The sequence below is a fragment of the Rhinolophus hipposideros genome (assembly GCF_964194185.1).
Source record: "Rhinolophus hipposideros genome assembly, chromosome: 18".
In the NCBI taxonomy this organism is placed as follows: Eukaryota; Metazoa; Chordata; class Mammalia; order Chiroptera; family Rhinolophidae; genus Rhinolophus; species Rhinolophus hipposideros.
Window position 1 is genome coordinate 26,611,339 of NC_138064.1, and position 15,853 is coordinate 26,627,191.

Consider the following 15,853-nt stretch of genomic DNA (forward strand, 5'->3'; position numbering starts at 1 on the left):
GGAGAGCCAGTGACAAAAGAACAAGTGCAGTGGTTGCCTGGGGCTGTGGGTGGAAGGTAGGATTGACAATAAACAGGCACAGCACATTTTTGTGTCTTAATGTTTCTCTTTTTAATTTTCATGCTTGTTTTTGGTTGTCAAACAGATATACAGTTTTATGTAGTTTTCATTTTTTTCTCAAAAGACAGTGATAACTCTTAGTCAGTTAAAATTCTGCCTAATATGTAAGCTAATCCTATAGGGAAAATAAAGAGTTCTGACTTCCAAGAGTTGATAAATGTCCAAATTCCAAAAAAGACAATATCATTTCTATTATCCATTTTCTTTTCATTCTTTTAGATTAATCAGGCACAGCACTTTTTGAGGTGATGCAAACACTCTAATATTGGGTTGTAGTGATAACTGAAGAATTCTATAGATTTATTAAAAAATCATTAGAAATCTACAATTATAAATTTTGAATTTTTATGGTATGAACATTAGATATCTGGTTGCTTTTTAAAAAAGAAATATTTGTTACTTATCAAAGGAAGTAGATGTTTTAATATGACTTATTTTCCATTCCTCGGTAGCTAAATGAGAGAGGGCAACTAGAAAACCACTTCCACTCTAAGAAACTTAATCAAAAATAATAATAATCACATTATACATAGTTAGAGTAACCTAGAGAGACATTCTGCTGTGAGTGTGTATTTGTTTACAGGAAAGCCTGTGATGGAACGTGAACAAATAGGCAGGGTAGATTTGGGAACTTGGAATATCACATAATCTGAACATCAGAGCTAGTATGTTAGACATCAAAGGTGATATAGCCTAAGGCCCTCCCCTAAAATAAGAAAACTGAGATCTACAGAGAATAAGTGACTTGATGAAAACTATAGAACTGGCAAGTAAAAAGGTTGGACTAGCTGAGATCTCCAAACTCTCAGTGAGGTAATCATCAGTGAACAAAAGCCATTATGTACCTACTGTTTTTTTTTTTTTTATTACAACGTATATACTATTTTAAAGTTTCTTTTTAAAATAAAAAAATAATAATTTAAATTAAAAAATAAAACAAATCAATCAGGAACTATTTAAAGAAATGTCTCTGCCCTTAAAGAGATTATGAACAAGTGTATAAAGCTACAAATGTGTACAGATCAAGCAATGCATCAGTAAGTAATTTAACAAGCATATATTCTGAATTTACTGTCTGCGCCAGATTTTATTAGACTTTGAAAACCATCACGGATAAATGGAAGACCAAGTATCTGCCCTTATTTAGTAGAAAATAAAAATAATTCATAGACGATTTCTAAGCAAGTGGATGACAACATGATGTTAGATTTTATGTGGGACTCAAGGGCCATCAAAGCAAGAAAATGGTCATTATGTGGTCATATCCATCAGGAAGGATACATGAAATAAGTAAATACTAATCTATTCTTAAAGGGAAGAAGAAAATATGATCCAAAATATTATAGGAAGCAGAAAGCATTAAGCAAATAGTTATGGTGTACTCAAGGGATAAGTAAGACTCGAGTGATAAGTATGACTGAGACGAAAAGAATAAATTCTTTGAAAAACGTCTTACAAGACAAAAAAAAATTCTATAGCACTGTGTCTATTTCAAAAATTGAAATAATTTTTAAGCTTCCAATAAATAAAACTCTAGTCCAGATGGTTTTACTGGGGAATTCAACAAAAAAAAATCAATGAAGAAATAATATCAATCTTAAACAAATGCTTTAAATAAAAGAGAGTGAGAGGAACACTTGCTAAGGCCTTTTAGAAGGCCAGTATAACCTTATAACAAAACCTGATACTTTACAAGAAAAAAATAACAGAACAATACTTTCATGAATAGAGACACAAAACCCTTACCAGAAAATGAATTCCAAAAATATATAAAAGAAACAATTCCTCATGACCAGGAAAAGTTTATCCCAGGATTGCAAGGTTGGTGCAACTTTTGAGGCCTCCTTATGCAGGGGAAGGAGGAGCTAGACTGAAATATTTCTCATGAACCTCTGCCAAGATCTCCTTATTGAGGGGTCTTAAAGAAACTTTTATCCATTGACTCAGTACTTTTTGATTTTCTAGCCCTTCTTCCTCGCCTTCCCTCCCATCCCCTGGGTCCATAAAACAGCAACAGCCTTTTGTTCAGGACCTGTCAACAGGGACGTGAATGTCCTACACCCCACCCAATGTCTGCAGTGATCCATCTGACCCATACCCAGTGCTATTTAGTAGGGAAAAATGGAACATTTGGGGAGCCAGCAACCATTCCTGTTTGGTTTCTTGCTTATGCTATTGCAATAAACAAGTTATTTTATCTGTAATTTTCAGTTTGGTTTGTGGTCCTAACTGACCAACTCAACACCTGGCAGCTCTTGACACTTGCATAAACATTTAAAAATTTTATTTAAAATTTTCCTATACGTGAATAAGCCAGACAGAAAAAGTAGAGAACCATATGATTTCACTGATATGTGGGATATAAAACTGAAAACAACAAAGGAACAAGACAAACAAATGAAGAAACAAAAACTCATAGACACAGACAATAGTTTAGTGGTTACCAGAGTGGAAGGGAAAAGGGGGAGTGGTAGATGAGGGTAAAAGAGATCAAATATATGGTGATGGAAGGAGAACTGACTCTGAGTGGTGAACACACAATGTGATATATAGACAATGTATTACAGAATTGTACACCTGAAATCTATGTAACTTTACTAACAATTGTCAACCCAATAAAATTTAATTTTAAAAATTCCTAAATAGCATGAAAAAACATTAAATACTTTGGAATACATTTAATAATAGACATGTATACTTCTACAGTGAAAACTACAAAAACATTGATGAGGAAAAAAAAGATAACTGAATAAATATAGAGATATACCAAGTTCATGGATTAGAAGACATTGATGTTAATGATCCCCAAATTCAAACACAAAACTAATCATATCCCAATAGGCTTTAAAAATATATATATGGTTAAATACACGTAACATACAATTTATCATTTTAACCATATTTAGTGTACAGTTTGGAGGCATCAAGTACATTCGTACTGTTGTGCAACCATTACCACCATCCATCTCAAGAACGCTTTCATTTTCCCCAACTGCAACTCTGTACCCAGTAAACATGAACTACCCAGTCACCATGCCCCTGGCAACCGCCATTCTACTTTGTCTCTATGAATTTTACTACTCTAATTCCCTCACATTAAATGGGATCATACAATATTTATCCTTTTATGATTAGCTTATTTCACTCAATGTAAGGTCTTCAAGGTTGATTCATGTCACAGAATTTGTCAGGATTTCCTTCCTTTTTAAGGATGAATAATATCCCATTATATGTATATATTTTGTTTATTATCCATTCATCCATCAATTGACACTTGGGCTGCTTCCATCTTTTGGCTGCTGCCAATAATGCTGCTATGAACATGGATGTACAGTATCTCTTTGAGTCCCTGATTTCGATTTACTTGAGTATATTCCCAGAAGTGAAACTGCTGAACCAGATGGCAATTCTAATTTAAATTTTTGAGGAACCACCATGCTGTTTTCCATAATGGATGCACAAATTTACAATTCCACCAACAGTGTACAAAGGTTCCAATTTGTCCACATCCTCACCAACATCTGTTATTTTGTTCATTTTTGTTTTCTAATAACCATTCTAATGGATTTGAAGTGGTGTCTCAGTGTAGTTTTGATTTGAATTTCCCTAATGATCAGTTATGTCGAACATCTTTTCATGTGCTTATTGGCCTTTTGTATATAATTTTTTGGAGAAATGTTTATTCAAGTCCTTTGCTCATTTTTAATCAGGTTTTTTTTGTTGTTGATGATGAGTTGTAGTTCTTTATGTACTCTGGATAATCCCTTATCAGATACATGATTTGCAAATATTTTCTTCTATTTTGTGGGTTGCTTTTTCACTCTGTTAATACTGTCCTTTGATACACAGAAGTATTTCATTTTGAATGAAATCCAACTTATCTATTTTTCTTGTTGCTGCCTGTGTTTTGTTTTTTTTTAATTTTTTTTTTGGTATCATATCCAGACTTTCTCTTTTTCAATGAAAATGGACAAGCTGTTTCTGACACTTACATGCAATGCAAAGGATCTGGAATAACAAAAGAGCCTACTTCAGGCCTCAACCATCGTGACAATTGTCACTGGTGTAGAAAAAATACATAGCTTAGTTGGTAAGAATACAAAATCTAGAAATTAGACCCACACTTAAAAAGTCAATTGAGTTTTAACACTGGCACCAAAGCAATTTAATGTGCTAAGGCAAGCATTTCAACAAAATGATGTTGGAAAACTGGAAACCCAAACGGGATGATAAACTTTCCTTAACTCTACCTGAGACCATAAACAAAAATTAATTTCAGATGGATCACATATTTCAATATAAAAGTTAAAATTATAGAACTTCTATAATGTAAGAAAATAAAGGAGATAATCTTTGTGACCTAGACCTAGGCAAAGAATTCTTAGACAGGAAACAAAAGCAGTAATCATAAAAGAAAATATTGCTAAGTTGGACTTCAGCAAAATTAGTATCTTTTGTTCTCTAAATAAGACCATTAAGAAAAATAAATAGGCAAATCACAAATAAGGAGCATATGCTTGAAAAACCTATATGTAAAAGGACTCACATCCAGAATGCATTAAAAACTCCTACAATTCAATACTAAACATACAACTCATTTTTTTTTAATGAGAAAAAGAGTTAGCTCACAGAGAAATACATAAAAATAGCCAGTGAGTGCATAAAAATATGCTGGATATCATTATGTATCAGGGTAATGCAAACTAAAACTACAGAGGGATTCCCTCAGCACCCATTCAAATGGCAGACATCAAATAAAAACTAAAAATGCCATTTATGTGAAATTCTACAAAAGGCAAAACTAAGGTATGGTGAAAAATATAGAAAAGTGGTTGCCTTTGAGAAGGACTCACTGGGAAAACACACAGCTTTTCGGGAGTAATGAAAATACTCTACATCTTAATAGAAATGTGGGTTATGTGAATGCATGCTTTTCTTAAAATTCACCAATATTTTTACTTAACATTTATGCATATCATTGCATGTAACTTTTAACACACACACGCATTACTGAATTTAGTAGATTTACTTTTTGCAGTGGTTTGGGTTGGCAATTCTAAAACTACTTCCTATATATTCTAAGCTTGAACAAATAGGTACATACATTGCTCTGACAACCTAAATATTAGGAAACTAGACAAACAATTTATAAATAAATGTTAATAAATGGAAGCAGTATTTCCATGAAATTGTTTCAGCTTGTTTCATCACTTCATCATTACTTTAAAATTTACAACTGTAGGGAATTTAGTTGGATTGTTGTTATTCTATGTAGTTTACAAAGTCTGGATTTTAAAACACTGAAACAAAGCACATATGATTAAGTTTCTATTTAGGTATAGCCATTTTTTTTTTTTACTTAACTTTTAATTTTTTGTTTTTTCCATTAAATTACCAAGATTGTAGTTCATCAATACATCTATTCTTAAAAACTTATAAGCAAGGGTAATATTTTAAAAGACTTTAAATAGTTGTAATATTTGCTTTCTTTCCGACTTATATTTAATAAAAAAGGAAAGAAAAACATATGATAATCAATGCTCGGGCTGATTTCTTTACATATTCTAGCACTGTTGGTATATTAAATATTGGTATAGAATTTTACTTCTGGTATTGATCTGATTCAATTAATAGCTTTTAAAAAGTTAATACAATTAAATGACCAGATTTTCAAAAATAACAATACATTAAGTTTTTAAAACTAAAAGAGACTTCATAAGGTAACTTCTCTTTTAAAAACATCAAAATAAAAATCAATTGACTGCTAAACAAATTAGAAATTTATGAATATTTTATCAAACTAGGGATAAAATTATGTTAAATACTCCAAAATGTGATAGAAATAGGTGTTCCTAATTTTACGAATTTTACTTTTATTTAAATTTAGATGAAATTATTTGTTAATCATATCAGAATTTCCTTGAAAAGCAACTCTGTAACAGTTATTAAAAATATAAAGTAGATGTGTACATATATGTGTGTGTGTGTGTGTGTGTGTGTGTGTGTGTGTGTGTAAAAAAACCAAGAAAAAGTTTCAAAAAGGTCACAATTATATTCCTTTGTTTAAATTTTCAAATAATTTCTAATGCTTCATCAGTTGGGATCTAGAATTCCAAGCTTTTCTTCCCTTTTGATGTGAACTCTGTTAAAAGAGGTAGGCAGCATTATTTCTTCAGGCTAAGAGGTACAGGAAGTCCATATGTCTTCTGAGACATCTTGATATGCTACTTTATCTCTACCTTTTATATAAAAGTTAAGATTTTTACAAAAAGTTAAGATTTAGTATCTTGCCAATGGTTCCTTAATGCAACTCAGAAGTCAGGTGTTTAAAACGTGAAATAAATAAAAGAGCTAAACAGACATCCAAATCTTGTAACCAAAATGGTTCAATTACTTATTTGCCATATACTCAAATAAGGAGAATATAGCAAGCATTTAATAGTTTAGATTTAACTGTAACAGGGAAATTGCTTCATAGATCATTTCCTACCTTCAATGATTCTGCATAATGGCTACAATACAAAATAAAATTAAAGATGCTAGGGTCCTTACTTTTGGAAAATCTTTTCTCTCTCCTTTATCTCCCATTAGGTTAAGAAAACGTGTCACACTGAGTTTACACAGTTAAGATAAAATTGGGGGTCTAAAACTTTGGTCTTATTCCTAATTTGATAGCCTGATAAAGATTTACGCAGAAGAAAGGCCCACCTATCTCTAAAATCTATCTTTTGAAAATCAAATGTGTTCAAGGAGAGAAATCACTTCATTTCTATTTTACATTGATGGATTAACTGACTCATCTCAAATCTGTGGTTCCTATTTCCTTACCTAATACACAGAAAAAATTCATCTACTATTCTTTAGTGACAAGGAAAGCAATCCTCCTTGATTACATTTTTAAACATCTTCATCAAATATTTAGTGACCAATTTGTTCTAGAAGTAAAATATAATATTAAAAGTTTTGTATTAATTCAGTAAAGAATAATCAGCTCTTACTTATGTGGAGTAGTCATTCATTATCAAGCATTTTATTGAGTATTAAATGTTCCAGGAACTGTGAAAATAAAAACAGGTAAGATATCGCTAAGTGGGCCCATAACTACCTGCAACAAAGAACATCCATCACTAAGAAATAAATACCTAAAAAAAACTCACAATTTCAAGACAGTTTCAATTTGGCCTTTAGCATTTAATTACACTAAATATCGAAGAAATATATTTTAATTGGAAACTTCCTAGATAATTTTTAATTAAATTTAAAAAGATGGCAAAAAAGCACTATTTTTTTAAAAGTCCATAAGATACTGTAAATCATCTTTCTAAGACCTTGATAATTTTCATATTTTCCATGTCTAGTGAAAATAGTTCAGTCTAATCATTTTAGAGAACCTGTTTAAACAAACTCAATTTTTTTGTCCCCCATATTCTAAAAATAATTGTATACAAAAACAGGGCATGCACAGTCTCTAAAAGATTTTAAAAATAAGCACTTATTATGACTGGAACATATTTACCAATTGGAATCCGTATCTCAGAGTCCACATACATATATACAGAGGGTGCCAAAAAGATGTATACACATTTTAAGGAAGAAAAACTACTAAAATTGTAATAATATATACCAATAACAAAAGATGAATACAAGTCACATTTGACTTATGCAATTACAAGAGGTGCTCAAAGTGGTTACCATCAGCATCCAGACACTTCTGATTATGGCTTGAGCAAAGTCAACCAGTGTCCACTTGTATACATTTTTTGGCACATTCTGGTATCCTCTGTATTACTAAATAATATCATTGTCCTACTATTTCACTTAGAAAGAATTTACTTCCACTCCGTAATTATTCACAAAATCCCTAATGCAGCAGAGATTGATTTTGATCATGTACAATAAAAGGGAAAAACTGAGACAGAAATACTAAATTACTTGTTAAAGACCTGAAAAAAACTTAGGCACAACAGAAAACAATAGTTGAAACCCACTATTAACAGTTAACTGATAAACTGAATGCAATTTTCCAATGATATTAAAAAATTATACATGAAAATTCAATATACACATATACAAATAGCTGAAAAATCCAGAAAAATAATTAAGAAGGAATTTATATAGCCTGAATTACATAGAGAAGTGTGGTTTCAAAATCAATGCTGCTGAACAGCAGGTTCTAGTGAGTCATGTACATCTGTTCCAAGGAACTTGAGAAAATAAATACAACATATTCAATAAAAGATTATTAATTAAACTATAACCCAAGAAGTTTAATCTTATAAGACAACCTAGTAGACATATATAATAAGTATAATATATCGCTGACCAAGCAGTGAAATATATCTTTAAGGAAAATAAAGTCTAATTTGAAATGTCTTAAAATTAAAGTTACAAAAAAATTGCATGTGTACACAATACTTAAGATGCAACTTAATCAAAAACGTGGATTTTTTAGGGGATTTGCAAACAATGATGGTTCCAATTACAAAATAAAAGAGATGTTAAGGGAAATGACAATTATAAGCTTATAAGATTACCTTTTTAAACACATTAAATTCTACATAAAATTCCTCTTTAACTCAAGAGCAATAGTGCTTAAAATGAATGTGTTTTTTCTTTACAGAACAGCCACATTATAACCAAAAAAACATTTTATGGCATTGCTTTATATCCAGCTTATTTTGTCCTCAAAATCATTAATATATAGTATTTATAAAATATTTAAGTCCCTCTTCATTACCTCTTTAAAACCTTTGCAGAAAATCTGTGATGTTATCTTCATAACAAGGCAAAATCAAGGAAGAAGACTTTATATATCCATCATTTTAGAGTAACAAAAATATCTTTACCTTCCAGAAGACTTTCACAAAAATCCCAAACACTGGCATGTTATAATAATGCAATTGAAAAAATGAAAAATTTATAACAGAAACTAATTAAATAAGCGAGAGAAAAGACTAATATTCAAAAATTGTATCAAGAATTGAAGAAAAATGATACTTATTTTTTTAAGATAACTAAAAAATGTGTGTTGAAGATGCTCTTGTTACAAAATGCTTTTTCATATAATAATTGTATTTATTTCCTGGGTTCTTTCTTTCAAATACATGACCATATAAATAAATAAAAATCTGGTAAAAATGTATAGGTCTTATAGCAAAAAGTCCTACATCAATCTACTATATTAAAAAATATAAATAAGAGGGTAGATAGTTCCAGTTTCAAATAACTAAAAAGAAGAGAACCAGCTCTCCAAGTTTTTAATTATTGTTTCAAATTAATCATGCCCGACAATGCCACTGTCAACCCCAAGGAAATTCCCTACAGAATGAGTTTTTGTCCACTATACAAGATTGTTTTTATGCTTTTTTCCTTTTGTTTATTAATTTTTGTTCTTTTGTTGTTTTCTGCACTCCATTATGTTATGCTTCTGCGTGGAAAAGTTTTTTTATGTAAATCAGATAACTATACTGTGGTCAAAATTGTTCATACGTATCTTCTGATATTGGAACTACTTTATCTTAAATTTAAATGAATTTAACCTCCAGGAGAGCTCTCATGATACTCAAAAAACACTGGCCAAATGTTACAGATTTCTTAACTTTGTCGAAGCACTTTGTATTTCTTCACTGGAATTTTTATTTTCTCATTATCTTCTTCAATGGTAGTATAAAAAAACTCACAAAATTTAAAACTGCATGCCTTTATTTGAGGAATTAAAACAAACGGAAATTATATTTTAATGGCAAATAAACTATCATTTTGGAAGCAAATATTTAAAATCATATAACAGTACTAATATATGTTTTATGAATTTATTGTTTATAAAACAGTTTCAGTGCCCTCAGTTAATTTAATAGGGGTTTATCAAAAGACAATTGTTAAGAGAAATCAGTTCCTCTAACATACTGAAAGATTATTTCTGTCACTATCCTTTGAAAGAGTGATACCTCTTTTAAATGAGATCTCCTTTGCTCACCCACCCACTCCTCCATCTCACCCAGGGCTTTGAGTAATTTCTTCATCTCAGCAAAAGAGGCAAATGGCTAAAATTGGCAGTGTCTGGACCATCAGGAATAGCCACTGAGCAACATCAGCTGAAATTCCTGATTAGCATTATGTCTGGTAAAAAAAAAAAAAAAGTACCAAAACAAAACAAAGAAACAAAGAAGAAAACAAAACAAAGAAACAAACAAAAAAATCTATCTAGGCCATCTTTTCATCTTTCTTTATTTCATAAGAGAGAAGCATTTAACACATTCGTTTTGATAAACGGCAAGGATCTCGTCAATAAAAGCATCTTACCATTATTGCTAATAAACAACTTTTATAACATGCTATTATAACTTAGTAATATTATTGTTTTGTGAGATAAAACATAATAACCCTAGTACAAAAGTGTTTGGATCAAATTGTTTTCGTGGCCTCTATGTACAGGGTATTGTCAATTTCTTTTGTCAAAAGAAAATTAATTCTCTTCTATTCAAAATACAGATTATCACTCTTTGTTACATCTAAATCCAGAGAATAACCACGTGTGGCAGTTTAATAAGTGGATGAAATCTGCTTCTTGAGTACTATTTCCACTAAATAAGATTTTAGGCAAGATCCTATACTGTGATTTTTTCCCCCATTATATCTGTGATAAGAAAATGATGAAATGGAAGCTTAATTCCCTAAAGACAAGCTCTCATCATGCAACTTACCTGACTAGATTTTCATTGTCTCCAGTTCCCTTGCAAGTTGCACATTCAGTTCTTAAATCTTCAGCCTTGGGCTTCTTTTGTAACACAGACTGCCTTTGTCTTCTCTCTCTAGGAACTCTTTCCTGCCATACCAGGGACAAAACAAACATAAAACAAAATAAGGATATAAAGAAAACAGAAATAATTTTGAGCAAGGAAGTTTCTCAAAGTTTAGATTGTAAAGAATGCTTAACTTATTCCAACCTCATGTTTTTCTTCATCAGGAATGAAGCTTCGTTTTCGTCCTCTGGTCCTCTAAAAAAAGAAAAAACAAAAACAAAATCTACAAAATATCTAATGTTTAATTAATAATAAAAATAAATTTTCTGTTAAATGTTACTGCTTAAGTTAAGCACTTGGAAAATTAGTATTTCTAATTAATGCTGTATTGCTCTATTGCACTTTGTTACAATTAATGCAACAGGAAATAAAGACAGACAAATTAAATACACTTTACAACAGCACTTTACTTTAAAAAACACAAGTATCTGACAGGACAAATAAGTTCTCCAAAATTAGTTTCAAGATTTTTTTCCCCAATACTTCATATATGTCACACAATTATGATTTATGCAGAACATTTAAATTTTTCTAACTTATAGCATATGACTTCTACAGCTGAAATGCTAAATCTGGATTCATACCTCATCTAATGCGTGTGTGTGTGTGTGTGTGTGTGTGTGTGTGTGTGTAACATAAACAATCAATTTTTCACAGCCATAAAAGAAGCAGGAGGAAAAGATCTCAGATGTATACAAATCCTAGTTAAAATAAAACTGAAACATGATATAAATGACTTACTAAAATTTATATCCTATATTTCAGAACACTTTTACCATTTTTAAAGACAACACCCAAACGTTTAAAAGTAATAAAGTACAAAGTAGAAAATTATTTGCAGTCAATGTTAAAAATCTCCACCCACAATGCACAGCCTCTGTAGACCTACGGTATAATCCCACAGGCAGATCGACCGCTGCTCTTTAGACTGGAAGCGAAAGGAGGCACCAATCTCACAAATTACTGTGTTGAGCTCAAGGAACATTCCAGGTTAGAGTAGTTACTAAATAATTCTAAACAGAATTGCTGTCTAATATAAATAGATCAATGTTTTCCTAAATTACTGTCATTTCAATTCTTCATAATACGGAGTCCTTGTTATTTAAATACCATGGCTAATTGAATACTGTTTAATCTGCCCCTAGATAACCAAGACTTGACTCAAATAATCATTCAAAAAAACTAAATTTATAGACATGTTCATTTACATTTGTATTGCCAATCAGTACGTTTTAACTACCTTATGTATGGAATTAGGAAAAGAAATTTTCTGTAAGACTGTATCCAGGAAAAGTCTTTAAATGCAGACCCTACATCTACTCTTACTTCCAAAGGACACTGAGCCTTGCTCCTTAAAATATCTGTCACGATTCTGCTCATAGGCACTGATATCTCCTTTGAGCTTGTTAGAAATGTAGAATCTTAATTCTCACCACAACATACTGAATTGGAATCTGTCTTTTAACAAGATCTCAAGTAAGTCATACACACATGAAAGTTTGAGAAATTCACTGAAGTGCAGTCCTAAATATTGACAACACTTATCCAAGTTCTAACTAAAACTTTCTTTCTAGCTCTTTACATATCCATCTTTCCCTTGTTTGACATTCCTGTTCTTTATGCTTCAATTTCTGTCCCTCAACACAGTTCATCCCCAAACTGGTAAGGACCATGTCTTGCTAAACTTGCTAAACCCAATTAAGCTTAATACAATATGTATTACATAAAGGTTTAATAAATTTGTTTTAATAAAATAAATAACAAATGGTTAGATTGAAATTCATAAATGATTATGCTAGATAATACAAATAATAAACCAGTTGACAAAAAGAATAAATTATTGTTTCCTTCTCTAGTAGACTGTTTTTCAATATGCATAATTTATATACATAGGGCATATCAATAAGGTGATATGAATTAATAACCAATTACAAAGGGAAATATTCAAATTACTCATTTTAGTTCTATAAACATCATATAATGCTCAAAAGGCCTTCACACTTCCCCATCTTTCTCTTCATTCAACCCACCTTTTAGGTAATAAAGTAGCAAATGAATCATTGAGTTTTTGAATCATCTAATCAGTGAATTAATTTTTGAAGCATATATGTTAAAGCTCCAAGTTCATGTTTTCAATTCTTTTGAAGATATGTAATTATTTACCATTTCTGATGAACACTTTGAATCTTCAAGCATCTGGAATGACCCCATCAATTGGAAGTTTTTCATAACTATACTGCAAAATTAGTATCATAAGGAGCAATAATGCCAATTGTGATCCTAACACACAATGGCATAGTTACGTTTCTCTATATTTATAAATTCCTTCTTACATAACTATATATGTATATTTATTAAAGTGCTATTTTTAAAATGAATAAGTGCATTTATAATTATCTGAAACAGTAATTTTAAATTAAGTGCATTTATTACCAAATGGTAACCATTGACGTATTCCTGGAGTAATTTTAAATAACTAAACATAAGCAACATAATAATTTCTAGCCAGAAAAACAGTTACAAGCAACAGGAAATTATAGCATGTTAGAGGCTGGAAAAGGCAGTACAGAGAAGTGACTTGATGATCACACAGCTGATGACTGACAGAGGTAAGACTCAAACCCAGGTATCTCAACTCAAAATTCAGTGATTTTCCTTGCATGCCAAATTCAAGATTAATAATTGAATCCCAAGTAGAGATGAGCAAAATTATCACGAGAAAACAAATACTCTAATTTGAATACTTAAACTGTAAATCATAATGCCTAAGTGAAGAATTGTTACATTTTGAAACAAGTAAATTAGAGAATTATACCCAATGGAAAGGAGACCTTAATACCTCAAAGTAACACTATACCCAACTTGGTACCCTATACAGTATAATGACTAACATGATCTATTACCAAAGTAAATTATAGCAAGCTTATCATTTATCACACCACTAATATTTCCAAAGAAAAAAAGGGATTTAATCCAAACACAACTCTTCACAATACCAAATCCTCCAACCAAAAAAATGCTGAGAGCTGTGGGTTTCTTTCTAGTTTTAATAAAGTAGTAGCAACTGTAACCATGACAACTCAAAAATGCCTATGATCACAACAAACAAAATATCTTAAACATGTTGCCCCAGAATGAATCAGAAAATGTAAGTGCGGTTAAAAAGAGGGAGAAATGATGTAAAAAAAAGAAAAAAAGGAAAAAGAAAAACAAAATCATGTTTGGCTCATCTACAAATCTCAATTATCAAAGAGCTTGCCCCATCTTAGATGTATAGAAGTATTCATAAGCAGGTGGTTATTTCATGATGTACAAGGAGGCTGACACTATTAAAGAAATAAAACAGCAGATTGTAAATAACACGTGGAAAGAAGAATCTTATTTGAAAAGTATGTGCTTGAAAACAACACAGATAACATTATCTAGATGTTCCAAATGATCAATTGAAGGTTCAATTCCAAATTGTTAGAAAAGAATAAAATATTTTTAGTTATCAGGCCTCATTTTAAGAGTTTATTCATCTGAAAAAAATAATTAAATGTTTCAATAACCACTCCTTTGGACTAGAAGATATGTAACAAATTTAAATTAATTCTTTAGAGCTGTTTTTTTAAATTTACAATTAAGTTTCAAAAATGATGATTTCAAAGGTTAGAACGATTCATTTGACAAATGAACTAAGTTTAAAACTAAAAGACAGTGCCTCCACATCTTTAATATCATAAGATGGATTTCACAAACTCATTTGTACACAGTTTTCTCTAAATTTAACACTTATCATGATGATGACAAATCAACATTTATACAAGAGACAATAAATAAGCCGTTTATTTATTATTAAGCCATTAATCAGATAAAACATAAGGAATGCCTTCTTTATAATTTATATATACAAAGAGAAAATACTTGTTCTTGAGCAAAATTCCAAATTCAATGTTAATTCGAATAATTAAATCAAACCTTGAAAATCTCTGTCAAGCTAAATATTTTCATATTTGTACTCAGTATTAAATGCCGGCAGCTGTCTGGCAGCTTTTCAAAATGTTTAAATATAAATTACACACACACACACACACACACACGGTACAAAAAAATGTATACACATTTAAGAAAGGAAAATGTATTAAAATTGTAATAGTCAATATATACCAACAACAAAAGATGAATACAAGTTACGTTTGACTTCTGCAGTTATAAGAGGTGCTCAAAGTGCTTACCATCAGTATCTAGACACTTCTGATTATGGCGAACTACTGCTTGAGCAACGCTGACCGAAATGTCCACTTGTATACATATTTTTTGGCATCAGGTATGCCAGAAAAAATGTACACACATTTTAAGAGAAGAACAACTATTAAAATTGTAATACTCAATATATACCAATAGCAAAAGATGAATACAAATCATGTTTATACATGTGTATTTATAATTATATAAAACAGTAATTTTAAATTAAGTGCATCTATTACCAAATGGTAACCGGGTTACCCTGGTATATACATAAAGTATATATATATGTAATATGTATGTATTTTATATACATTAAAAAATAAGTATTTGTTTTCCAATTATAGAACAATATATTGAAAACAGTCATGTATTAAAGCTTATAAAATATTCAAAGTAAATGTTTACACACACACACACACACACACACACAGTTGAACAATCACCTGTTTCTGTTGGTTATTGGCATACAACAGATGAAATAGTGATCACCGAAAGTATTTTCCCTTATTGTCAATTGGCTGTATAGTTTATTTTTATCTAATTTAATTTGTATTAAAAGAATTAGGGAAATATGTGGAAGAATAAAAAGAAAATCATGACCAATTTGGCTTAACACTGTAAATTAAAATAACCACAAGCCTGAAAATATAACATAAAAAACATATTTTATATAACAAACAAATATTCCTATAAAACCCTTC

At 30.5% G+C, this 15,853-nt stretch overlaps 1 protein-coding gene across 8 annotated transcripts in view; it reads right to left on the reverse strand.

Annotated features, from left to right (window-relative positions):
- The window catches only part of PHF14 (PHD finger protein 14), a gene marked incomplete at its 3' end in the record, with an annotated part of 188,844 nt that overhangs the window by 90,544 nt on the left and 82,447 nt on the right, over nt 1-15,853 (reverse strand). For 7 of the 8 annotated variants that reach the window (XM_081079227.1, XM_081079231.1, XM_081079229.1 and 4 more), the window contains 2 exons: nt 11,067-11,117; nt 10,824-10,945 (listed from right to left, as the gene is read on the reverse strand). In XM_081079227.1, coding sequence (XP_080935353.1) covers nt 10,824-10,945; nt 11,067-11,117 — 173 coding nt within the window. Of the gene's footprint in view, nt 1-10,819; nt 10,946-11,066; nt 11,118-15,853 lie in introns of those variants that run through there. The other variant, XM_081079232.1, reaches the window with a different exon arrangement.